The sequence below is a fragment of the Marmota monax genome, unplaced genomic scaffold (genome assembly GCF_021218885.2).
Source record: "Marmota monax isolate L192 unplaced genomic scaffold, Marmota_monax_Labrador192_F-V1.1 WCK01_AAM20220418_F8-fsc00013, whole genome shotgun sequence".
NCBI lineage: Eukaryota > Metazoa > Chordata > Mammalia > Rodentia > Sciuridae > Marmota > Marmota monax.
In genome coordinates this window covers 23,584,707-23,611,777 of record NW_026692202.1, presented here as the reverse complement: position 1 = coordinate 23,611,777, position 27,071 = coordinate 23,584,707, and the positions used below count along the sequence as shown (strand labels likewise).

Here is a 27,071-nt window from a genome sequence, read left to right as displayed (position 1 = left end):
TGTTCATAAAATAATAGCAGCTTGTTACAGAATATCTGAAGTAACTTATAATTAAGAATTTTGATGAATGGGCCCAGTCCCTCAGAGCTCATATTAGAGATCAGTCTTACATGGTTTCTAAAGATTTTTATAAAACCAGTAAAATGCATATATTCAGTAACTGAAAAAATAAGGAATAGTAACATCAATCCTCTCAGTTGTCTCTAGGGAGTGAATAGAGACTCAAATAATTTCAACTGACGTTTTTGCAGTCAACTAGGAGTGGGAAAATAAGATTTGGAATCTAATGAATGCTAAAACATGAAAGATTAATACTTTAATGAAAGTATTAAAAAATCCCCCCAAATCTTGAGAAATATGTGCCTAAGTTTCTGTCAACTGACTGAAGACAAACTAAAGGTTTTTTTTTTTTTTACCCCACTGCAGCACATATGCTTTTAAAGAGACATGGTCTGAAAACATTTAGTTACTAAAGGCTTGAAACAAAATACAGAGCATAGAAGAAGCTTTCAGGTTTTCATAATTAACATGCTAAGGAAAAGCAGTTCACTTCCCAATGATGTTGAGGGTATTTGCTGTAACTATGTTGGAAACTTCTAGGTCACTGCTCAGTTTTCTCATGGCTCTATACAATATTTTTTAAAATACAGCTAACTACATTGCTTTAAAATTTATAATGTGCTTTTTTACTTGTGGAATAAATGGGACAGGGATTTAACCCTCCTTTCTTAATGCAACTAGCAGATAACACAAACAACAGTTTTCAGACACTAGATAACATGCAGGACTATGATTCCTGCAAGAAGGGAAAGAAACAGGGAGAGCTCTCCAACTGCCCAGTTTGTTGCCTGGTGGCAGTTTTGAAGTCAATGAAAGTAGCCTGAAAAATTCCTGATGCCTCATACAGGCATAGGAACATTTCACATTTCTATCAGTCTGAGACAGAATGCCTCATAATATACAGAATATCCAGGATAGTGCACTGAAGGTTATCAGTAATAGGAATAAATTATTCTTGTTAGAATAGCTACAATAAATTAACACCATATTAAAAGGTATTCAAAGAGTAGTATTATCTTTATTCAAGAGACTCAGTACTTTAGTTTTACAGTAACAAAGTTTAAAACCATGTGGCTGTGTTCCCCACAATTTATGAGTTGAAAAGTTAATCCCTAAGGCAATAGTATTGGGAAACAGGGCTTAATAAGAGGTGATTAGCTCTGAGGGTTCTGCCTTCATGATTGGATTAATGCTGTTATTGCAAAACTGGGATAGTTATCTTGAGAGTGGATTGTTATAAAATGAAGTTTGGGCCTCTTTCTTTGTCTTGCCCTTCCACCTTCTGCCATAGGTTGATGTAAATGAAGACCATTCCCAGATACTGGCACTATGCACTTGGACTTCCCAGCCTCCAGAACTATGAGTCAAATACATTTATTTTCTTTATAAATTACCCAGTCTCAGGCATTCTGTTATAGCAGCAAAACATATTTGAAAATAAAAAAGCTCTTATTTTAGTCTATCTTGAATTCTCTTGACAATCATTATATTGCTAAATTAACAACACTAACTTGACTAAAATCAGTCTTTTAATCTCATAAACATGAACACATAATTCCTTTTATTGCTTGTCCTAAAAATTTCAGGTCTTTGAAATTCTGTAAACTTAATGCTTATGTTAACAAGGTTTTGTGTGCATCTTAAACACTAAACAGGAAGTGCAGTGTTGAACTACATAGCTCTTCAACTACTAAAACAAGACTTAAAAAATTGATTAGTGGCATAATTATAAAGTGTTTTTATATTTATCTCACCATAATGCAATTAACTGTTTCACTTATGTGACTTAAAATATTCTTGAATAATAAAAAATGGTGCATATGGTTCAGTTAATAGAATGTACAGGTTTTCTAGTTCTTCATATTTTCTAGAATCAAAAGGATCATAGAGTAATAAAATGGTAGGTTTTCCAGAGACAGCTTCCTTGTAATAATATCATTATTGGTGACCTGGCATGGTTGCTTTATTTCTAATGAAACAGTATCAGTACTAAAGACAACTCGAAAAATATGTCATTCTAAAATACTCTTAATTGTCTTCAACTAAAAAATTTTATGTCAATTAAGAGGCAGAAGCTTTCTTCATCTTTCACCTTTTCCTGTCTGAAGGCAGGGTATAAATTTTTATTGGGCTCTAGAGAGCACTCTTATTAGTGCAGAGAATGCACCAGAGGAATCCTCAGACAAAGCTATACTATTAGTTTTCTCCCATATATTTATCTTTCCACAGTTTCCTACCTTTGGAAACCTGATTTCCTTTCCTATCATTTCTCTATAAATTTATTGCTCCTTATTGGAGATGCTATTTAAGCTATAGTTTTAAACCACTGCTTTGAGTTATTTTTGATTGTGGTTTCTCTTGCATGATGTGTACTGAATGTGTTAAAATCTGTCATTTATTGCAAGGGTCTGTCTCAACTAGGAACTCATGAGAATTGAAAGAAAAAGATTTTTCTTCCCTGACAGTTTGTGGAGACCCCAATTAAGGACTTTCTGGAATACTCCAGTTGCTCTAGAGCCTATAGATAGGATTGTAGGAAAACTGGCAGAAACTGGTAAAAGGTATGAATTGTCACTACTTACTTCTCCCAGATCTGTCTATAGTACCTTGTTGAGAGGGAAGTAAAAATTTCCCTTTGTCCTTTCTAAATTCAGATTAGCAGTGAAAAAAAATCAGTTCTTTGATTTTTTTGTCTTTTGTGGATTTGGTTTGGGTAGCTGCTGGTTATCAATGAATAGCCTCCCAGAGATGGCCTTTTGCATTACTTGCCATAAGGATGAGAATCATAGGGTAGAACATAGACATAGATCTTAAGTCTATTGTGAAAACCAGGCTCAGACTGGTGAGTTTGGATAAACAATGCTGAAGCTATTCTAAGAGCCTCCTTTAGTAAGATTAAAAAATAAACAAAAACAAAAATAAAATGCAAGTAAGACTTGATGAAATTTAAAGCAGGTATAGATTTTAATTTTTTTACTCAATTCCCTGACTTTGACCATCCAGAAGATCTTCTGGATTTCTTGTCCTTCTTTCTCAAAATCTGGTCTCATCCTCTCAATAAACTCCTAAAACTCCAACTTCCTGGGAAAATCCTCTAAATGCTCAGCTGTCCGTTTTAACTTCCCCTTTTCATAAAGATTTACAAAAAGCCCTCCAGCCTAATCATCAGGACTAGGGTATACAGGATATTTATGTAAATGCTGATAACCAGGAAATAAATCTGACATAGGCTCAGGAACTTCCACTCAAATTTATAGATTTGAGGCAAATTCTAATGACAAAACTTTGGTTTATCCTTCCTAATCTGGTGACGCTTTGAAAGTCCAATCTGAGATTCCTCATTAAAAGTTCTAGCAAAGCAGACTTTAACAAGAGCCTGGTCTTGCTGCATTTACGTGGATAATCAAGCTAGTGACACTAGACTTATTTTTGAAAAAAATTAGTCTAATGACAGAAACAGATGTGATGTAGAGATAAAGCTGGGTTTCAGTAGCAAATTATAATGCCCCCTGTGGTTATCAGATTCATGCCCTTTTCATTTTCTCTTGAGATTTTGTAATCGAACTGCCATCTGGCCTAGATTCTGAATTCTAGTTTACTTTAATATCAGGCTATATACATATAATTCACCAAAATAATATTTCATAGTTTTCTCACCTTTGTGGCTTGAAATCACTAAAACTTAGATTGTTTAAAACTGCATTTTTTTCTAAAGTTCTGAGACTGAATGATGTGATATAAACTGCAGAGAATCAACACAACTCACATGTGGATAATTTTCAGGCCTGTTGCTGCATGGGGCATTCAGACATTTAAACAGCCAGAATCTAGAAATCTTCTTGATTGGCTTGCCCTCCTAGACTCAGAATGGTCTTTAAAGCAGTTTCTAACCATAATCTTTGTTTTTTCTTTTAAATGTTACTTTATAGAGGCCAAACTTTGGGAGCCACCTCATGGGACAATGTACTTGAATTAAGACAAGCAGAAAAGAACAAATTTTTCTTTTCCTCTACCAATATTTTATCTTACAACTTCTAATCCAAATCTCTCCCAAACTACCAACTTGGAGAGTTCTAAGCCACTGCTTTGAATTGCCTGCGCCGCATAGATTAACAAAAGGAAAAACATACTTATTAATCTCTTGTTACAGGGGAGTCCAAACTAAGAACTCATGAGGACTGAACAATAAACTATCTTTCTTCCCTGATATTACTTAAAGCAGAAATGGCTATTCCATTTTACCTCCTAAAAAACCCCCAAAGAACCAAACATCTCTCATCCCACTGGACCATAAAACTTTAACAGCAAATACAAACATAAAAACTTACTGCTAATAATTTGAGCTTCAGCTGGGCAAAGCAGACATTATATAGCAAGTTACTAATATTTTTGTGAGCTGTGATAAGTTTCAGGTTATATCTATGTGTACATTAAAGTTAAAAAAATTAGAGAAGTATGAATAATTTAAATACCTAACCAAAATAGTATGCTAAGATAAATTTTTGGTATTTCTTACCTCTTTCTGTAGGATTTCTTCTCGAACTTGAGAAACTGTAAGAGATTCTTGATTACCCTGCAGCTCATTAATTTGACTTTGGAAATGTTTTATAAGTACCTAGGAAATTGTTAAAGAGAACTGTTAATAAAGCTCTCCCTTGAGCACTATTTGAAAAATATAAGAAAGCCAACTCATGACTGAAAAATCTTTAAAAATAAACCTCTATAATGTCGGAGCTTTTGAAAAAGAGTGGATTTTGTATTTTGTAATTAAGCAGAATGCTATATTTTTATTAATTAAAAATAATACAAGTCTTACAGTATCTGTAATGTTAGTCTCATACTTTAGGCAAAGAAATAGAAATACAAGAACAGATATACATCAAGAAACTGAAAACATGAAAAATAACTCTAATGATGTATTTTTACTATTAAATGGAAATCAATATAATCTGATCATTAAACTCACAATTTTACAATACTGCATTTATAACTGAGAAAAGAACATATTTATGGCCCCATGGTATCATCACATTACTATTCCCACTTCTTCCAAAATGTTCCTTACTACAGAATCACTTAATATAATTCTTACAACTTACTCTGACACCTACTCTTTTGAAAACAAAGTTAGAGAGGTTATCTGAGAGTTTGTATGGACAGTTACTTTTGAAAAGCACTTTAAATACTTCTGGAATAGTACTACTTATAAGTCATTTGCAATTAAGATGCAGATTTCATTACCCTTCACCCCCTAAATATTTCAACAATGCCTCTTATACTAGGGGCATTTCTCAAGAATCTTAGTAACATCTTTATACTTAAGAAAGTCAGTTTTTTAGTAGCCAGTCTATACACTTCTCTAATTGGAGAATTTGTTTTTTTCTTAAACTTGTTTTATTAAAATTATAAACAGGATAAAGAACAAAACAAACATTCACATATTCTTCATGGATTTTTTTCAAACTTTTTCCCCACTATTTGGGTACACGATTTTTAAGTTGCAGATAAAAGTTCTATTTAATGCTGTTTTTCAACCTACTAACATCATAGAAGATAAGCCACATGGTAAATAAATATTTTTAGATATTATAAGCAGATATACTTATTATCCAAGAAGGAAGTCATTTGTTAAGGAAATTGCTGATGAGTTGTCAGCATTCCTCAGGTTCTTAGACTGTACTTCATAAGGGCTAGAGCTTTGTTCATTATTTTATTTCTAGTACCTGATTGTCCACAGACTTTTAATATTTGCTCAATGAATGAAAGATAATAGGAAGAATGCCTGAGGATAATTACTTGTCAGTTGGGACTTGGGAGGGAGGTAGTTCAACATTCAAGCTCAATTACTAATGTCCCAATCATGTTAGACTCAACCATTTGTTACAAACCTTTTAGAGGAAGAGTTAAGAAATGTAGAGTTAATTTTTAAAAAAGATATATTTAACTTTTCTCCTTTAAAATTATATGATAATGGTATCTTTTTTCTTAAAAGCCAATACTAGTTTCCCATTTTTATTATCAATCTTCAAAAAGTGAAATTAAAGCACTTACAAATTAAAAATTGTTTTGCTAACAGTCCTAAAAACATCACATTAAAGTCAAAGAAAGATCAAAACAAATTTGTCAGGTACCTCTTGAGTTGCTATTTTACGATTCAGTTCAGCTACTTTGGAAGAAGAATTTTCGACTGCATTTTGACAAAGGAGTTTCTCTACTTCCCTCTGATGAGATGCTTTGAGGGATGCAATATGTGCCGCAGTATCTTCCTTGACCCTATGGAGCAAATGCAAATCACATATAAAAGTAGCTCTTCAATCTCTAACTCAGAGTTATGCTATTTTTGTGCTAAGTCTAGAAATTAAAGAAGCAAAGGGTAAGAGGGGATCAATATTGTGCACCATGCAACACGATTTACAACCTGTAAGTTCTTACAGAGACTCCAGGAGCACACTATTATTTACTGTATTTTAAAAGGGCAAACTTGAGTTTAGGAAAAGTGATATATCTAGGACTCCAGATCAATAAACTTTAAAGCTAGGATTCAAGTCTAGCAAACTGGACTTCAAAGTCTGGGTCTTCTACTTGATCCCCAACCTGCAGTTACATTCTTTGTGGGAATCTAAGGTTCCAAAATATCTTCTTGAATTTAAAGCAAATTGCTTGACCTTTTTATCTTCTAAGGTAAACAGAGTTCTTCCTTAGATTTTTATTTGGATAATCACAGCTGCTTGCTTTAGAATTTTCACTATTTGTGACCTGATAGCATTGACCAATTTTTGATCCTAGGGCTAGTTGTGAGAATAAAATGATCTTTATGATAATTCTCAGGACACAAGGGAAAAATCTGAATTTAACTTTGACTGTAAATGTGTCTGTCTTTGACAAAATTGATGAATTCCAAAGCAGCTTAAAAGGTAATGACTCACTGTAGATACTTAAATATGGCAATTTAAAAACTACAAATTTAATCGGTTGCTTATTTCACTATATAATATTTCTTCATGGAATGGTTAGAGTTCTGGGAAAGGCAAAAAATCCTAACTGAATTATTATTTTAAAAAACATCCTCTGTAATAGGAAAGACTATTTCTTGGGCTCCAAGCTATCTGAGGAACAGACTAGGAAATTTAAAAATTATGTACAGGAAAATTTATAAGAAAAACATGAATTTTAAATTATTTCTAAGAAAGTATGTGATTCTTCACAAACAGCTTCATACCACTATCATATTCAAGATTGAAGAAACAAAGTTTCGATTAGGAGCAATATGGCTGTCACAATGATTCAATCGCTGACATGGCTGCCAATCAGTCAATAAACACTTGTTAGGTGCTTCCCATGCTCATTCTGCACCTATACTAGGTTGCTGGCGGGGATGTAAAAGAAGCATATTCTTATATCCATTCTCAAGGAGGCACAAGGCTGTTATGATTAATGCTTCCTTGGTACATATTATAAGTCATGTAGGAGATGGGGGTGGGAGCTGGCAATTTTCAGGAAAGGTCCAAGAAATGTTTGGTAGAACAGTAGGATTTCAAACACAAATGAGCAAAGGATGAAGAATGTGGCAGGTAAGTCTTGTAGAGTAGCATCAGAATGGTGATGGGGCTTGAGATCTGAGGCAGTGAAATTTAGTCTTGATATTTAAGGAAGTGTGGACTCACCGGAGGGCACAGTGACTTGGATATAGGAGTATTTAAAGAATACTAATGATTTTTAAGCAAAATGATTGGGGGAGTTAGAAACAAAGTCAAGGTGATCAGGGTAGGATGACTAGAGTCAACCGCTTAGGCTACTCTGGTTTACTATAGTAAAGAAGCCAAAATGATGAGTATTTATAAGGAAGCATTCTATAGACCATGAACCCAAGGAAAAGAGGAGGTAAAAATGGGCCTGAAAATTGGCATTAGTATGGCTACTAGACAGCGATAGGGAACTTGGAAGGGGGGACTAGTTTTAAGATTAAAAAAAAAAAAAAAAAACGGGGGGGGGGGGAGAGCCTGAAGTTGATTCTAAGAGGAGCAATCCAATAAATAGGCTTCACATCTAAGAATAAGCTTTAAAAAGTAAATCATGAAGCTATAAGAACAGATAAGCTTAGCAATGGAGAAACAGATTTAGGGAGAAGAAAGTGGAATCTGAAGTCAGAAAAGCCAAGTCACAAAGGTTAATGTGAGAAACCATTTCAGAAAAGGTTGTGTAGTCGACACTTTTGAGGAAAATGGAGAAACACACTGGGCTGGGAAAGGTCATATTGAAAACAGGTTGAAAAGAGTGAAGGCAATGAGAGCTACATTTTAGAGGTGGAAATAAAAAGTGGCTACTTGTGGAAAACTGGCACTGACAGAAAGAGGACCAGAACGTGGTTTGACTAAGGGAAAGAAACATCTGAGGTTGACGGAATGCTTGGAGGATGAGACCATGGACAGCAGCGGGAAATTCTAAGGAGGAAAGGAATAAGTATAAAAGTTCCCCAAGGGATGCACAGATCACAATGACAGTTTGAAGAGTTATTTTTGAAAACAGAATCTTTTCCTCTTAACCTGCCTATAGTAATCATAAATGATAATTTCTTTGCAAGAAAGGCTCAAGGGGCCAGCTTATTAACATCATTTGGGTATATGCAGAAAGACAAGACTGGTCAGACCAAAGACAGTTTGGGTTGACATGGAGATTTTGGTTTGTCAGAATCTGGTCCACCAGCAGGTAGAAGACCCTACACTGAAACAAATCTTATCACAATTTCTTAAAATTCAGTTATGGATTCAGTTTGGATCCAGAGAAAAATGTTTTTACCTTTTTTTTTTTTTTAAAAAAAAAAGTCTTTTATGTTCCCATATATTATAAACAACATTTTACCTCTTCATGGAGTTTTCAAATTGGTTCACTGCTGCTTCAGATTCCATCTTCAGCTTATTTCTCTCCAAAACTAATCCCTCTAGTTCATTTTTTAATCTGTAGTTTTCTTGCAAAACCTCTGAAAGATGAGAATCAGTAAAAGTTTGTGGCTGGTACAACTTCTTATCCATGGTTCCAGAGGAGTTTGCATTTCGTTTATTTGGATGCAAAACATCTTTCTTCAACCTTTTGACATTCATTTCTTCTCTGCCCTTTGAGTTCTGACTAGACAGCATCATTCTTCTCTCCTTCTGAAGCCTCTCCACAGTTTTTGAAAGGTCTTGTATTTCTCTTCCTTTTGCAGCCAGTTCTTCATTGAGTCTCGCCAGTTTAGCTTTAGCATGAGCCTGCTCCACCTGGAATTCTATAGACTGTAAATCTTTATCATCTTTGCTGTTTTTCTTAAGCTCTAATTCAGCATTCTGGTGTTTGAGAACATTTATTTCTGCTTCAAGGTTCCTTACAGTGACTTGATGGGCCTCCTTAATGTCCTCAAGTTCCGTCTCTAGTGCTTTAACCCTTGAGGAGCTGTCTCGTTGGTTTTGGGGTGTTTCTTTCAATTTGAAAGCAAGTAACTGTTCCTGCTGCTCTAGTCGTTGTTCATACTGAATCTGAGGAAAAGAATCTGTGTAATATCAAGCCCTTGCTCAACACTTTAGTTACTGTAGTTCTGCATTTTACCAGGCCCTACCCAGTCCTTCCTTGAGGCACTCATATATTCTGATATCTCCAACTCTAAGTCAAAAATATTGAAGTCCTACTTTCTGAAGGATATAACATTATATATTCTTATATATCTTCAATAATTTCATAATTGAGAATTTGCATCATAAATATTAAATCATACATGTAATTTGTATACCCCCAAATTAACTTTTAATAAGCTCTAAATTTATTTTTAAGATTTAATCAATATTATTAATTTTAATTCATGTAAATAAATTATAACCATTACTAATTTGATATGAGCAAATTAATATTAACCTATTTACATCCTTCTCCATGTCAAACATCAAATAATCTTTGAATTCTTAGAAAAACAGCACATTTTTACTCTTCCAATATCAATTTATTAATCTCATAATGAGTAAGACAGAATTTGTATACCTAAGCTTTAGTATGCGAAACAAATTAAACAGTCTACTCTATGGAGGGAGGAACTAACAGTGTTTGCTCATTCATTCAATATTTATTGAGCTACAATTCCATACCAGGCATTGTGCTAGGTTCTAGAGATAAAAGAAAGTTCAGTTCTAGTTTTCAAATAGACCAAACCCTAGTGAGGACAGCAAAAGACCAAGTTACAATGTACACTGCAGTAATGGGCCTATGAACATGGTGCAGAGTGGGAGAGGCATCCCAGTTCCTGGAAGTCTGAGGAAGGGGGGGAAGAATGCAAAAATAGCACATTTAAGTTTGACCTTGAGGGATGAGCATAAATTTGTGGATGAATAGAAGGGATATTTTGGAAGTAGGAAGAGGATATGTGAAAGTGACTGACTGCTTGGTGTGTACTGAGAATCAGAGAGGAAAGAAGGTAGTGACAGGTAGGGACTGGAGGCAAGAGTAGGATGGTGGATATTGTAAAGAGGGAAAAGTTGTTGGTAGATTCAGATACATAAAAATGGCCGAGGGGTTGGAGTTCATACTTGAGAGCCTTCAGCATGGTACTAGGGTGTTACATGATACTTGATCCTCCTAATAGCTCATGACTTAGAAACTAATTAAAATATTAGTATCAACTCTGCGCCAAGCATCCAATTGAATAATGGAATATGAAAATAAGAGCAGAACAGTCCCACCCATCATAGAGTTCAACATCTAGAATGGGACAGAAACTGCTACTGATCCAATCCAAGTGGCTACAATTGTGGTAAATGACATCAGGGAGTGTGCATGGGACTGAGAATGCCTATAGAGGTAAATCATCTACCAGGGAATCCAGCGGAGGTTTTGCTGGGATTGAAGGATAAGAACACCTTCACTGTGGGAAAGATGCGGGCTGTAGGAAAATGGGAGAAGCAAGCTGGTGTGAATGAATAGAAACATGGTATTAAAATAAACAAACAACAAAACAGAACACTGGAAACCAAGGAAAGGTCTGGACTTCTGTGGGTAAATGCCATTTACTTACACTAAGAGCAACAGGAAGTTGTTGAAGGATATCAACAATGGGTGTGTGTGTGTGTGTGTGTGTAAGACAGACATAAAAATATAATTTTTAACTTTAGTGTCAAGAATTAAAGGATAGGGCAAAGTGGTTGTGTGCAGAATAGTCAGGAAGTTATTACAGTAATCCAGCCCCCCCTGCCTTTTAAATTAATGATTGTATAGTGACATGTTATTAAAGAAACTGCAGAATTGAAAGATAATTGAGTAAAAGTAAATAATTGGCAGTAAGTTTATTTCTTTTCCAGACAGGTTATGTAACTAGCAGAGTCATACTGGAACTGGGCCTCAACTGAAGGTCAGTCTGATGATAACACTTATTTTTCCCTTTATGTTATATTCTCTTGATATATAGGGGACATGGTCTGCTAAAAGTAGAATAGGGGTAGAGATGGGGGGCAATATAAACTTGACAAAAAGTTGGAACAATGACTAACAGGGAAGAAGGAAGGATCAGATACATGCAATAGGCTTGTCAAGTAGCACTGAAAGACTTCCTGAGACTGGACTACAGCAACCCCGCTCTTTCAATTGTGCAGTCTTCAGACATACAAAGTAGCATGACTGAAGGAGATGGGGTAAATGGGGGAACAAGGTGAGGACATTAAGGTGGGTGAAATGGGTGATAAAGAACATATACTAGGAACAGTGAGAAAACAAAGTGAACCAGACAGGGGCTGAGAGATTTAAGAGGGTGGAATAGAGGAAACACAACTTGCTTGATATGACATTAATTTTCAGGTCTTTGTATTTGCAGGTTGTTAACCTTTTATTGTCCCTGGAATCTAATATTCTTTGTTGCTTCTCTCAGAATAGAAATCTGTGAGGCGCAGGACTAGCTTCCTAAAACCATTTGTGGCATAGGGTTTGGGGTTGGAGGCCTTGGATTTGAGCCCTTGCTTTGCCCCCTCCAGCAGTGGCACTCTGGGCAAGATGGTAAAATTGTGAACATCCAATTCCCTCATCTGAAAACCAGGGGAACAATGACTGGAAGAATTGTGCAAGGTGAACTGGCATATTCTTTAAAGCACCTAGGACAAACTCCTGACAAGAACATTGTGCTCAACAAATATTTAAAAGTAAACTAAATACCTCATCCTTGGTCTGTTCAGGCACTTACATTTTGATCCATTCCTACTTCACAAAGGAGTGGAAGATGCTCCCCTGGCCTAACCCACAAAATGTATATTTTTGTCTCATTTTTTTACTCATGGACATAAATTTCAGTGAAAATATTTTTAATTTTGGTAATTTCATGTTACACTGAATATGTATCAGGTGTTTTTACTCTGCTTCATCCTTGAACTTACTCTGAATATTCAAACTAATGGAGATTAACAATGAAAAGATTATCCTATGCCTTAAATAAAAACAAATTGCTCAAAGAGGACAAGATAGGATGGAGCTGTTTTTTTTTGCACTTACTGCCACTTGTGGTAAGGAATTTTGTGGGCAATGATGCTTAGAGCTAATTGTTAAAAAGGATTTAGGAAGGGCCATCTCCTTGGTCCCAGCTCTGAGCTCCATCTCTCCGGCTAACTCGCCCTTACCTTCATTTTCTGAAACTGTTGTTCCATGGTACGCAGGCTTTTCTTTGCTTCTTCATCTTTACCCTCCAGATCAGCTTCTAGATTTTTTATCCTTTTTTCCATAAATTCCACTGTGTTTCTATCTACTGTATCACCAGCTGCTGATGCAGCCAATATTAAAGCAGGTAAAGAATTGGGATATCTTCTCTTCAGAATTCCTTCCATTTCCTTAACCTATTAAAATATTTTTTGAACATATGTAAGGTCACAAATATGTACAAAAATGAAGTAGTTTAATGTATAAACTTAGATGATTCTCAGTCATTTTTAAATCTCAAGACTGCTTGTAGCAGGCCTCTAGACTGAATCAAAGGCACAGAAGTACAAATTAATTTCAAATTCCTAGATTATCTGATTTAAAAATACCCTATGGTAGTGTCTAATTACTGGTTAATTTACAGAAATCCTTTTATAGTCACTTAAGACACACTTTCAGCCTTTCTTTTAGTAAAAACCAGTCTGAGTGCAAAGTTGCTGTTCTCCTACCTCTTTTCCCCACAGACCCCCTTATGTGATAGTGTTGCTACTAGTCATTGATTGCATGTGCACGTAACTAATATTCAAACTCTGGCAATAAACATAGAGCTTCTTAAGCACTTGCTCATCAGCAACAATCTTGCCCCTGCTTCAACATCCCCCCCCCAAGGTCCCCTCCAAAAGAAGTTGAATCTAATTTAAAATAATTTCTTTTAATTGAGAATCAAGGCAGATTAATAAAGATTTCATTAAAAATCATCTAAAGACTAAATACTTCTCATTTCATTGATATATTATATGGTCTTTCTACAAGACAGAACTGTATCAAGAGTCCACAGAAGTTACAGCTTGGTATTATATATGACTGTGTGTATATACCTGGCATTTTAAAAGGTATTTTGGTTAAGATATCCTTGAAAAACATACATTAAAACATTAAATTTTTTGTTATTAGTTTTCTAGGCTATAAGCATGCAACAAAATACACCTGAGAGGCAGATTAGTACTATGGTTAAAAGCATGTTTGGTTTGACTGTACTACCAGCTTAGGACCCTGGGTCAACTCCTTAATCTAAACCTCTTGCCTTGTGGGTAAAATGAGTATGCTAACAGTATAGTCATAAGGTGATAGAATTAAGTGAAGATTAGATGGTTTTCATCTTGGGCACCTGGGAGAGGGCCCAGCATTTACTGGGGAACTGATAAATGTTGGCTTTTATTATGAATTTTTCTAAAAAACTACCTAAGGCAAGATGAGTTGCTGGTGCTCAAAATCCTGCTTATATACTAAATATTATTCATATTAGCTATTTAAGGGTCATACCATTTGCAAAATTAATAGTAAATGCTTGCATGTTCATTGATGCACTATAAACTGGGATATATCTAGGTACAAATACTAATACCTTATTTTATCTATAAAAATTCTTAAGCTTTGTTTCCTCTGTATTAAAAATCTAGTTATTTGATGAAGTTGTAAGCATATGCAAATATATGCATAGAATACATACCACATATATTAAAAAGAACTAGATTTTCTTAAATGAATTTGTTAAAATATTTATAATTAATGTAGTCATTTAAAATTTTAAGAGAGCTGGGGGAGCCAGGCATGGTGGCACTTGCCTGTAATCCCAGAAGGCTTATAAAGGAGGATCTCGAGTTCAATGCCAGCCTCAGCAACTTAGTGAGACCCTGTCATTAAAAAAGGGATGGGCTCAGTGGTTAGGAATCCCTAGGTTTAATCCCTGGTTTTAAAAAAAGAGGGCTAGGGGAGTAGTTTAGTGGTAGAGTGCTTGCCTAGCATGCATGAAGCTCTGGAAATTATCAAAATTAAATTGAAATTTTTTTCTTTTTTTGTGATATCTTAAATTTTAGAAATAAACTATAATATTTTTAGGAAAAACTATCTTTAATTTTGCCTTAAAATATTCTTTGGTCAATGGGACCAATATAACTGGTATACATAGTTTAGTTTTCAGTAAGAGTTTTTAAAAATATACTATGAAATATTCCATTAAATAAAAGTGAACAAATACACATAATTTGAAATTATAAAATGTATCTAATTAGCCCTGTTTTTACTTATGCTCTATTTAGAAAAATAAATATTTATAATTGATCTGTTTCTGAATATACTGTGGTATACCTTAATTATAAAATACATATTCAGGTCTGCAATTATTAAAATGCTAAGAAAACAGAATACATAAAATCTGAAATGTACATGCAGTATTATAGCTACACAAAATACTATTAAATGATGAACGTTTTATATAGATATAATCTAAGGTGATAAAAATCAATGAATATTTTATGAAAGTGTTAATAAAAGAGGTTACTTTTATAAAACAGTGTATTTCTGGTCAATATAGATCACTATTTGAAGTCTTAATTTTGATATTTAGTATGTTTTCTTTCTTTACTGTCACACGTTCAGTTCTACAAGATTTCTCTTTAAAAAATCATCAAATGGAGAGGTGATTTCTTTGGTCTTTTTTCTCCCATAATTTTTGATTTCTTCTACATTGGCTAATTTAAATTTGAAGCAAAATCTTGGACTACACTCACTCTAGAATATTTTTAGCTTTTCAAACCTCTTTTTTTCCTCTTCGTTTCTTGTCCCCTGAATCAAACTACTAAATCATACCTTTCAATGTAAGCAAGTGTCCTGTAAAAGTAACAAAGTTTTTAATTTTCCTCCTGCTCACAAAACTAGGATAATTTTCATCCCACTGATGACCTCACAGTTTGAGATTTGTGATGGAATAATAGCCATATGTTATTGACTACAGAATCATGCTCCTTTATGAACAAGGCTGAAAATTCTTATTTTAATGTTTAGTTAAGAATATAAATGCTATATTAAGGTGTTTTTTAAACAGATAAAAAAATAATCGTAATTTTTGGTGAAGGCAGAATTATATTAACTACAAGGCTCAAGTCATCCTCTTGCCTAAGCCTTTCCCAAGTAGCTGGGAATATGGGTATGTACCACCATGCCTGGTGGTGACATGCCTAATTAGATCCTCTGTATGATTTTAACATTTTCCAAGCATTATCAACATGTTCCCAACTCAAGGACTTTTCTTCCTGTGCTCCTCTGTCACCTATCTTTCTTTGGTCAGAAGTAGTAGTAATTTGTTTGTTTTGAAAGATATGAGGTCTGGCTATGTTGCCCAGGTTGTCCTGAACTCCAGCCACCTTTTGTCCCAGGCTCCTGAGTAGCTAGGACTACAAGTGTGTACCATTGTGCCTGGTTTATGAGAAGGAATACCTAACTCTATATCCAGAACTTTAAAATTCTGTTCCTTTCTTCTTTTAGATGTCTAATAGACCTGGAACCAAAATAAAAATTCTTTATAAAGCTATAGATTATATAGTGATTTTTAAAAATTAATGTTACTTTAAAACAAGATTCTCCAGGTTAACTACATCTAATGCAGACTCCTCAAACAAAATGCCCTGTACACAAAAATGCCTTAAGATTTACCCTTAACACATACTTGTCGCTCCAGATCTTGAATTTTTTTGGCATCACATGCTCTATCTTTTGAACGTAACTTTTGCTGAGCAGATGAATTCCCAGATTCGGCTTTCAATTTCTCAACCTGTCAATAAAGAAAAGAACAGGTTAAGTATTTTTAAAACCTACCAGGAAAGGCCTGGGGGAAGCATAATTTTGGTTCATTCATTGATTAGTTCCTCAACAGACACTGAATGAGTGTCCTCCTTGAGTGCCAAGTACAGCCCGGTGCTGCTGAAGATAAAGAGGGCAAAGAAGACAAACTGGGTCTCTGCTCTCATAGTCTACTGCTTTGCAAGATAGTTGACAAGCTAATAAATCAATCAATTAGTAAATAAAATTACTTCAGAGTGTGACAAGTACTATGAAGAAAATAGTGAAAAAAATAAGAACAAAGAGTCAGAAGGGGTGGGATTACAATACCTAAGTACAATAGATAAGTGAGTCAGGAAAGGTCTTTTCTGGGGGATAGAAATTTGAGCTGAGACTTAAAACAGGAAAGAACAGTGAACATGGAAAGACTGAGGCCAGAATATTCCAGGACAAGGCAATAAGTGGAACAAGGCTGGCACATGCCAAGAATGAGAAGAACTCTGGTGTGGCTGGAGGAGAGTGACTTGGGGGAGTAGGTATTAGCCAAGGCTGAAGAGGAAGGCAGGGTTCAAACTACATGGCAATCTGTCGGGCTGTGATGAGGAGCTTGCATTTATTCTCAATTCTAATCTAAAATTGACTATCTAAACCTGAACCTAAACCATCTATTTAAATTAACAGGCTTCAGATTAATAATGCAATGACACAGGGTTATATAGAACTGACAATGAGGACAACAGGGTTCATCTGCAGAAATACATCCTGAAATGGTCTATTACCTCAAGTTTCAGCTTCTCAATTTCTTCATTTGCTTCCTTAAGCCGAGCTGCATCTTTGTCCAGAAGTTCCTGATTTTCAGCATACCACTGTAACCTTTTTTGCAGACGACTGATTTCTTGTTTATGTGTTTCTTCTAAAATTTTTATTTCATATAATTTTTCACCTATAGAAAAAAATAACTCAATAACCTGATAGCAATTTTTTTAAGTATGGAAAAAAGATTTTGAATGAAAACCATTGCCCATTTAATTAAAACATTATGAAGAAATAAGAGACCTAAAATAACTGATATACAATGTAGTGTATGTATCTACTCATTATGGGAGACAAGAAACTGTATTTATAATCCAAATCTTCAATCTCAAAGTTGTTGATATGGAAATTTTGAAAAAAAACCTATTTTTTTCTCCACTGACTTTTTTTTTTTTTTAAATAAAAGTAAAGTTGTTTTCATGGAAAACTAAAGGTTGATTAAAGAGATAAAAATGAAGAATGCCTACAATTATATTTAAAAAGAACACTGGCAAATGTTCCTGAGTGCTTAGCATGTATTAATTTATTTACCACAATAAACTTCAAGAAAAAAGTTTTAAAACATTTAAAAAAATTTTTTAAACTCATTATCATTATTCTATTCTACAGAGGAGGAAAGCAAATGTCATTTTCTTACAAACAGGTAAGAATGGATTTCTTTGTGCATACCTTACACTGAAGCTAATGACCCTGTAGAGGAAAGATCCTTACTTTGGCAAACAAGAGTTCTTCTGATTTTTCCAGCCATGTGTTCTGCTAGCCTAAGCTCCCATCCACAGGTGCACTTAACAGTGTGCTCAGGGTACACACTTAAGCAGCTTCCCTCACTTTCCAATCTTAATATCTGTGAAAGTCCAGCTCAAATGACACTCTTCTCTGAAAATTTTATTTAGCACTCCATTTCCTCTTGTTTATTTGTAACTTTTTTTCATAATTTTTTTCTTAAAGTTATCTGCATTCTTATCTTATACTCCCTTTTGACAGTGGAGACTGGCATTCTCTATAAAATACAGTGCAGTATTATGTGTTCATTTGGCAAATACTGAAGACCATATAATGTTTCAAACCCAGGGATAAAAAAAGACAGATCCTGCCACTGGGAAATTTGGTCCCACTGAAATGACAGACATGTAAACAACTAACTATAAAAGTTTATGAATTCAAAATCTTGATTCTTTGATTTTTGTAACTATTCCTGTTAAAGCTGATTAAAAACTTGCTAAAAAGTGTAGTACCTTTAAACATGTTTCTGAAATTACAATATACGTCAAGGAATAGTCTTAATTGTATCATTCTGAGATAGGAGGGCTCTTTGGGAAAAAGATAAAACTCTTATTAGATGGAGACCCAGATCTATACCATGACTGGCCATGCTGTCTCTTCAGTTAGATGAACAAAATCTCCAGTGTATGCTTGTACTAGATCATTTAGGACAAAAACAATCACTTGTCAGCAGATTCAAAGACCTAAGATTCAATGTACCCACGATCAATTTATAGCTAGACTACTTAACCAAGAAGATATATTCTGAACTGCAAATATCAAATGATTGACATAGGGTTTGATTTTTCACAAGTTTGCCTGGGAACCTCCACATTTCTTCCCAGGAAAATCCTATACATAGTCAGAGAGCTCTACTCTGGGTGCATCACTTTGTCTTTTCTTGGAGAGATGAGGGGTATCTGCATCCTGCCTTTGGGATGTGTATACCTTTGCTTTGTTGTCCTTTAATAAATCTTTGCTTGTGCCTTGTTTTGATGCATCTTGAAATTCTTTCCAGTTGGCATAAATCAAGAACCCTCCTGGCTCAAGTTGAAGTTCCACTGGCCCCTTAGAGGGACCTCTCAGATTCATGTCCAGTGATAATTAAATTTATACTACTTAAAGATTACATTTATACTCATAATTGCTCTAAACTGTTTCAACTCAGTGTTTTACCAGTGGCATAAGCAATCTGATCTTTGGCTTGGTCCCGCTCTTTCTTCATTTTTTCTAAGTCTACTTCAAGACCTTGTTTGTCTTGCTTCAATCTTTTGATGTCTTCTAATAAACCGTATTTTTCTTTCTTGATAACAGAGAAACACAAAAGTAAATTACTTTCAAACACAACAGATTTTTGTATAGATTTTGCAATCAATCCATCAAAAATAGTGCTGTTAAATTTTTTCTAAATTTTAGTTCTGATTTTATTACTATCACCTGCCCCACCCTGAATCATGAGTAGCTTCCCACAGCCTATTAAAATTAGCTCTAATCTTCTCAGCATAGTATTAAAGATCGTCCAATCTATTGTTCTAATTACTAGCCATATTGATGCTCATTTGCCTGAATTGCTCATCTCTTGCTGGATTGTTGCAATAACCTCCTATCTAGTCTGCTTCTTCTACCCTGAGCCACTATAGTTTATGTTCCTCAAAGTAGTTGGCAGAATTGTTGCAGTCAGTTCACATTATGGTTTGGATATGAGGGGTCCCCTAAAAGCAGGAATATTCAGAGGTGAAATAATTAGATTATGAGAACTGTAACCTAATCAGTCCATCCTAGTTTGAATGAACTAACTGGGTGGAAACTGTAGGCAGGGGAGGTGCAGCTGCAGGAGGTAGATCACTGGTAGTGTGCTTTCCTGTACTTCCCCTTTCTCTCTGCTTCCTGGCTACCATGATCCAAGCAGCCTTCCTCCACCAAGCTTGTCATGTTTTGCCTCACCTCAGGCCCAGAGCAATGGAGCTGGATGATCATAAACTAACCCTCTGAAATTATGAGCCAGAATAAACTTTTCCTCCCCTAAATTTTACTTATCAGGTATTTTGATCACAGTGAGGAAAAGCTAACACAGTTAATATCATAGCCCTAAAACACTCAGGTGGTTCTTCTTGGGATTAACCCAAAGTTTTTAGCATGACTTTCAGTCACATAATCCAGCCTTAACCATGACTGACCAAATATTTTCTCTCCTTTTCCATTCTAGACACAGAGACCTCATTGGTGTTCTTTGAATACCCCCAGAACTCTCCTACCTCAAGGAGTTTGTACTTACTGCCTCTTTTGCCTACAGCATTTTCTCCCTGGATAGCCAGGTAGCTTGCTCTTCATTTTATTGGAATTTTGGCCTAAATGAAGCCCCAGGAAGGCTTACTCTGACCATCCTCTATGAAACAGCAAGCCTTATCCTGGGCCCCCAGGTACAGTGTTTCATTTTCTTCACATAGCACTCATTACTTTCTGACACATTAGCTATTTATCCAAAAGCAGAATTTTATTTTGCTACTCTTTGCATGATAAATGCATAAAAAATGCCTGAGACTTTAAAAAAGCTAAATGGATTCTCAATGTCCTGTATTCCTCTCAATACTCAAAGTGCCATGCCCCATTGCTTTGCTTGACAAAAATCATATTTACCCTTCAAAACTTAGCTCAAATTCAGCTAAATGACTAGTGGTAATACCCTCTTCTGTGCTTCCACAAACTTTTATACTTTTAACGTGGCATGTATTACTTTTTATTTCATGTAATATTGATTTGTGTACATGCCCCTTCTCTTTACTAGGCTAAAAGCTCAATGGAGATTAATTGCTACTGTTTACTTTATGGTACTAAGCACATGGCATGTAGTCAATAAATGTTTAATGAACCAAATCCACAACTGCTAAAACAACAACAACAACAACAAAAAAAAACAATAAACTCTTGGGACTCATGGCAGTATACTTGGTAGAAAAATAACAAATTTTAAATTAGTACCACTTTAAAAATCTTGCAAATAAAATGAGTGTATTCATAAAACATTGTATAATCTTTTTTTATAGCTACCTTACAGATTTAACTATCATTTTAATTGTCTATGGATGTCTTTTCAGGAGCACTGATAATTGAGTTTTTGAATATTTGGGTATCTTTTTGCAAATGCCTTGTTTAATTAGTTTAATTTAGAAATGTTCTCTAGGAGTTCTTACTTGATAGAATTACATAATGCTAGAATCCAAAGGATCTTTAAACGTTTCGAGTTTAAGTCTGGCAATCAATGCTTAAATGGGTGTCCACTCTGGGCCTGCATATATCCAGGGATGGAAACTGCCCACCTTCAAGAAAACCTGAATGCCTCAAGTTAATCTTGTGGGCCATAGGTAGGTAGTACTACTTTCCTTCTCCTTTAACTCATTATGCAGACATTCAGAGGTCTTTGTCTGACTTAATCTTCCACGGCTCATATTTTCCCACCCATTTCTGCTTCCCAGAAAGGTAACACATTCCTAACTCGGGGCTTTTTCATTTACTCTTATACCTGGCTAAAGACACCATCTAAAGACTCCACCTCAGCATCATTGGCTGCTGCTTTTCTTAAGCTCTCAACTCACATCTTTTTCAGAGAGCTTCCTTGTCCCCATTATTAAAGGCTGCCTTACCTCTACCTTGCTTCTCATTATTGTTTTAATTTTCTTCAAAGCACTAATTTCTATCTGTAATTATTTGTGTACTTAATGCCTATCTTCTCCATTAGCTTATAAGTTCTTCATGAGAAGTGGAGACAGAAAAATTTTCTTGGCATCTCAGTCTCTAAGTAATGTATGTATATACAGAGTGATTAGATACACAGGTAGATTGATTGGAATTTTTTCTAACTCCACTATTTTGCTTAAAGATGTGGTCCTTTTTAAAAAAATTCTTAAAAAATTATTATTTATTTTTGCATTACAATTCTTAATACACCTTTTAAGATATCCTGAGTATATTGTGAAAGTTGCTGATACCAAGATGAAATTGTTCTTGTCAGGCCCAGACAAAAGTAGTGTCGGGAAATAAATAAAGGGGTAAGGGCTCATGTCTGAGACAAGGACTTTTGCAAAAAATCAAAAACAACCATTAGAAATTCCTTCATCTTCTATGTGTAGCCATGCCTGTGCAAGCCTCACATATATCACATAATTATGTAACAAAGTTTAACTGTAGTATTCTTTAAGACTGCAGAAATTCAGATAAGGTACTTTCCACAGGAGATAATTGCCCAGCAACAGCATCTCCACTAATGAGCTCATGCCTCAGGTCTCCAAGACCAATGAACTTTAAATCCAAGTAAGTTACTTGGATTTCTCCTCTTTGAATTTCAAAACTACTCCTTCCCTGGGTTCAATCCCCAGTACCCCAATCAATCAATAAAAACTTCCCCTTTCCTCAACCTCTTTGAGTAGTCATAGTTTACTATGAATATATTTCCATTGCAATGCTCTGCATGTTCCAAATAAACTTAATTCTTTATTAAGGAATCTTTCTCTGTGTTGTTTAGCATGACAATACTTAGCTGTTAAAGTTCAGGCCTTGACAGTGCAGTGGTGCACACCTGTAATCCCAGAGATTGGGGAGGCTGAGGCAGGAAGATGGCAAGTTCAAAATCAGCCTCAGCAATTTAGTGAGGCCCTAAGCAACTCAGCAAGACACTGTCTCTACATAAAATATATTAAAAAAAAGGGCTGAGAATATGGCTCAGTGGTTAAGAAACCCTGGGTTCAATCCTTAGCATAAAAAAAAAAAAACAACAAAGTTTAGGCCTTGTGGTTACTGAACCGGAGACCTGAAGAGCAAATACTTTTACTGCCAGGTTTTTACTCCTCTTTATTTTTTGGCCCCCTAGAGATTTTCCTTACTTTTGTGTTATTTACTATATTTTATCCAGTACTTTTTTTGGGTATTTTGGTGGAAATTCAATCTTTTTAATTTGTCATAAAAATGTTCCTAAACAACAATTTTTGAATGAAGACTGTACTATATTATAGTATATTCTTCCAACCTTTCATCTAAAGTATGGCAAAACTAATTTGTTTTAACTTGATAAATTTTTGAGGCTCACTAATAAAGGGTAGTAGGTATCCAGTCATTTATTTTTTTTTCAGTCATTTATTCTTTACACCAATGTGCCTAATCATTCTATACATGCATGCACATATGCTTCTGAAGTTCCCTCATGAATTCATGTATGAAGGTGCATTTTACATGCTACAAAAATCTGTTAAACATCAATTATTAAATTATGTTACATTTAGATTTCTAAGTGACCTAATTGTACAATAAATTTCTTACTAAAAACTAGTACATAATTTAAATTTTTCTATTTACATAATCATTCGAACAGATTGAAAAGGTTTTTTCAGTTTAGTGCTGTGCCTTTTTATGGGAGGGGAGGGGAGAAGTAACTCTACGCAGGATGTTTGAAAAATGTGGCAGAGTGGCTTTGTTAAAAATGATTGGGTGCTATAAGCATATAGTTCCTGGGGACACATAAAGCATGTAAGTATACAATACTTCTGTTTAAAACAGAACTAGTTTTGATATAGTTTCATGTCATAAACACCTGATGAAAGAAGATCCTATCTAAACATACAGTATTATGTTGATTGCGCTAAAGTTAAGGTTACATGTAAACTAAATGCTAATCAAATATTTGCTCTTAATTTTTATTTTATTTCTTTCCGGTACTGGGGATAGAATAAAGGCCTCATGCCTGGTAGGCAAGTGCTGAGCTACATTCCTAGTCTCTGAATTTTAAAATGGCATAAATTTAAAAACTGTCTTATGGTTTATACATAAGGTGTCCCCAAGTGAGACAATGCAAGAAAGTCTGCAGGTGAAATGACAGAGTTATGAGAGTTGTTTTAACGAGTGTATTAATCCAATAGGGATTAACTGGGCAGATAGGATGTAGCAGGAGGAAATGGGTCATGACTTTGGGGTATATATGTTTTCCCTGGTGAGGAACTCTTTGCCTCCTGGTTGTCATGTCCTGAGCGGCTTTCCTCTGCTACATCTTCCACCACGATGTTCTGCTACATCTGACGCACACAGCTATGGAGATGGCCATCTATGGACTGAGACCTCTGAAACTGTGAGCTCCAAATAAACTTTTCCTCCTCTAAGTTTTCTTATGCTTACAGTAGTGAAAAATTTAAACAAATACCTTACTCATCTAAGTATTATAAAAACAGGGTTTTTTTTGACACATGTAGGGATTCTTATAATGATCTTTACTGTCACTAATAGTTAAAATCCTTATGCAACTTACCTGTTCCACCCGTAGTTCTGCTAATAGATCTGTAAAACTCTGGTTTCTGGTGGGTTCTGAATCTTCAACTGCATGAGACAGGAATCGACTTCTGTGTATCTGTTCTCTAATTTATTTTTAAAAAAGAGATCTCTTTTTTATAAGGTACTCCTTTAAATACAAAATATTATACTCTAAAAATTAAATACTAACCAATATTGGAATTTACAAATCACTGAAGATAAAAATTTCATTTAATTTAAAGGTTAAAATACTAACCTATAAAAACAGAAGTATACTTTAAGGGAAATGCTTAATTTCATCTAAAATAATTGAAATCCTAAAATTATTGGTTTATTTGTAATACAAAAATATTTTCTCCCAATTTTCAGAGGAAAAAAAAAATCAGTGGTGCAAAAAAAAAATGTGCTGGCTGTTAATTTTCTTTGGTGTTAAGATACTCTTTGTCCCACTGTTCTACACTCCTTTCTGTGGAACAAAAATTGCCAATTTTATTCATGGAAACCAAAAAAACCAAACATTACTATTTAGACCTCAGATTCAATTTTTCTGTTTTTCTAGATACATTATATAAAGAGTTTAAAAATTTATATAAGACCACCAAGCTCTAGTACACTAAAGAAACTATTTCATCATGAAAGTTCACTTAGAGCTTAGCTTTGGCATCCTACAATAGTTCTTTTTACAAGCCAGGTAGTGTAAGATGTGACAATTTAAAACTCGTTATGGAAACATCTAGAAAGAAAACAAATATAACTGCTTTCATGTATTAGAACTGTGCTAATCATCATACTTGGCTTTGGTTATACTACCCAGAAAAAATGGGCATTTTTAATTTTTTAAATTTACACAAAGGTGTCCTGTTTTGCAACCCATGTGGCTGCTAGTTTTGTCTGCTATGGGGTGTGCCTTCTTTGACTTTACATGAAAGACCAATATGAGCTAATGGCAGCCATGCCTTTTTTGCCCTAGGCTCATCTAACAACCACCATAATGGAAGAAGACTATGAATAAACATAGTCAACTTATAATATTTATGATCAAAGAAATTTTTCCTAATAATAGTCCTGTCTGAGTGATTTAGTGTTTATATATAATAGTGTACAAATACTAATCATTTGCAAAAAGAAGACAGCATCTTAGCTTTTCCATATTTGTGGGTTCAGCATTTTTACTTAATATTTTAAAGCTGGAAGTAGTAACATTCAAAAGAGCTTATAATCAGAAATATGAGTAGGGAGGTGCTGGTACTCTATTGCCTTCTGTGGTAAGTGTTCACTGATATCAACTCACAGGTGTCTCCTCCTCTGGAGAAATGCCCTCAACCAAATGGTAATCCCTAGCTCAGTGGATATCTCCTACTCCTTCCCAGGGTCACCTAGTAAGTGCCTGAGGATGCCCTCTGGTACAATCTATTCTCCAGAGCTTCCTGGAGGAAATAGAATGAAGCCAGGCTCCATCCAGTAGAAATCATATTCTTACCTACTTTCTCTCTCCCTTTCCCAACTTGTCTCTCTTGTTCCCCTTTTCTTGAGGATAAGTTACTCCACAGCACATCACCTTCACAATGATCTCCATCTTAGGTTCTGTTTCTACAGAGCCTGATTTAAGACTGAAGTGATCTTGTGGACTTGCATCTCAGGCTTAATGACTGATCAAGAGAAACACTATCTTCAATTTTCTGAAAATGATGTCATACTCAAGTATGAATATGTTGAAATAGTACTAAAATATGTACTAGTCATCCAATATGCAAAAATTACTAAACTGGACATCAGTGTTTAAATAAAAATAAATGTGAAAATAAGTAAATATTATTTCTAAGTAAAAACTAGTATATTATTAACATACTAATGCTTACAACGAGTATATCTGATTGTAAGAATTTTAAAAGGACTTACTTTAAGGAGGCTAACTCACTGAATAAACTCTGGTTTTCCTTAAACATTCGCTCTTCATTTTTCTTGTTTTGGTCTTGGAGATCTTTCACTTGATTATATAAACGTTCATTTTCCTTTTGAAAAACAGAAAATTGCATTTTAGTTAAAAGTCAGTAGTACTTATATAATATACTTGTAATAGATAAATCTTTTAAATATTTTTATCTTTTAAATTTCTTTGAGTATGTAAAATCTTTTTCAAATATTTTACATTGTCTTAGAAGAAGACTTTGTGTCTAAAAACAATTATTTCCAAAATGTTTAAAATGCTTGGCTGAAAAGCTGTGAAATTTCATAAAGCTTAAGAGCTCAGTATCTTTATAACACACTGAATTTCAAGGGGTAAGTGAGAGGGTCTCTGAAGGTATCATAACATCCCAACTGTGTTGGCCAGGGAAGGAAGGCCCAGTGGGACACTGTATCCTATTGTTTCTGTCCTGAAAGCCGGGGGTGGGGTAGGGGGATCAATCCTGGAAGACTCTGGAAGGCTAGCTTCCAGCAGTGAGATAATCAGACAGTGGGATGTATCCATAATGGGTATTCATTCCTATATCTGAAACTGATAAGAGTTAAAGACCTAGTGTTTCTGAAAGTTGTCAGGACAAGGCAGAGCAAAGAACAGACCCATTTAACATTGGTGTTTGAGCTAAAGAATGACTCAAACCAGCTGAGATCAGAGGGAGAAGAAAAAGTTCCAATTGGCATTTAAATTCTCTAACTTACCAATCTCTTTAAAATTAACAATGTGATAAAAACTAAGGGATTTTGAAGATTCAGTGAAAATTATGGACTATCTCTGTCTTAGAATAGTGCCTGGAAGATGGCACTTACATATGTACATAATTAATGATACAATATTATCTGGGCACTTGGAGGGTATCATCTTCATGGGAGAGATGGTTGACATCCTTTGGGTCTCGTGAAATATTATAAATTCCTGCTTTATATGGCAAGAT

At 34.8% G+C, this 27,071-nt stretch overlaps 1 protein-coding gene across 2 annotated transcripts in view; it reads right to left on the bottom strand.

The window, feature by feature from the left end:
* Cep162 (centrosomal protein 162) overlaps positions 1-27,071 on the bottom strand; it is an 89,569-nt gene that overhangs the window by 18,234 nt on the left and 44,264 nt on the right. For both annotated transcript variants that reach the window (XM_046431970.2, XM_046431969.2), the window contains exons 18-26: positions 26,077-26,189; positions 24,176-24,281; positions 19,063-19,189; positions 17,091-17,254; positions 16,199-16,303; positions 12,678-12,890; positions 8,920-9,569; positions 6,192-6,333; positions 4,577-4,675 (exon numbers count right to left, since the gene is read on the bottom strand). In XM_046431970.2, the coding sequence (XP_046287926.1) occupies positions 4,577-4,675; positions 6,192-6,333; positions 8,920-9,569; positions 12,678-12,890; positions 16,199-16,303; positions 17,091-17,254; positions 19,063-19,189; positions 24,176-24,281; positions 26,077-26,189 (1,719 nt within the window). The remainder of the gene's footprint in view (positions 1-4,576; positions 4,676-6,191; positions 6,334-8,919; positions 9,570-12,677; positions 12,891-16,198; positions 16,304-17,090; positions 17,255-19,062; positions 19,190-24,175; positions 24,282-26,076; positions 26,190-27,071) is intronic.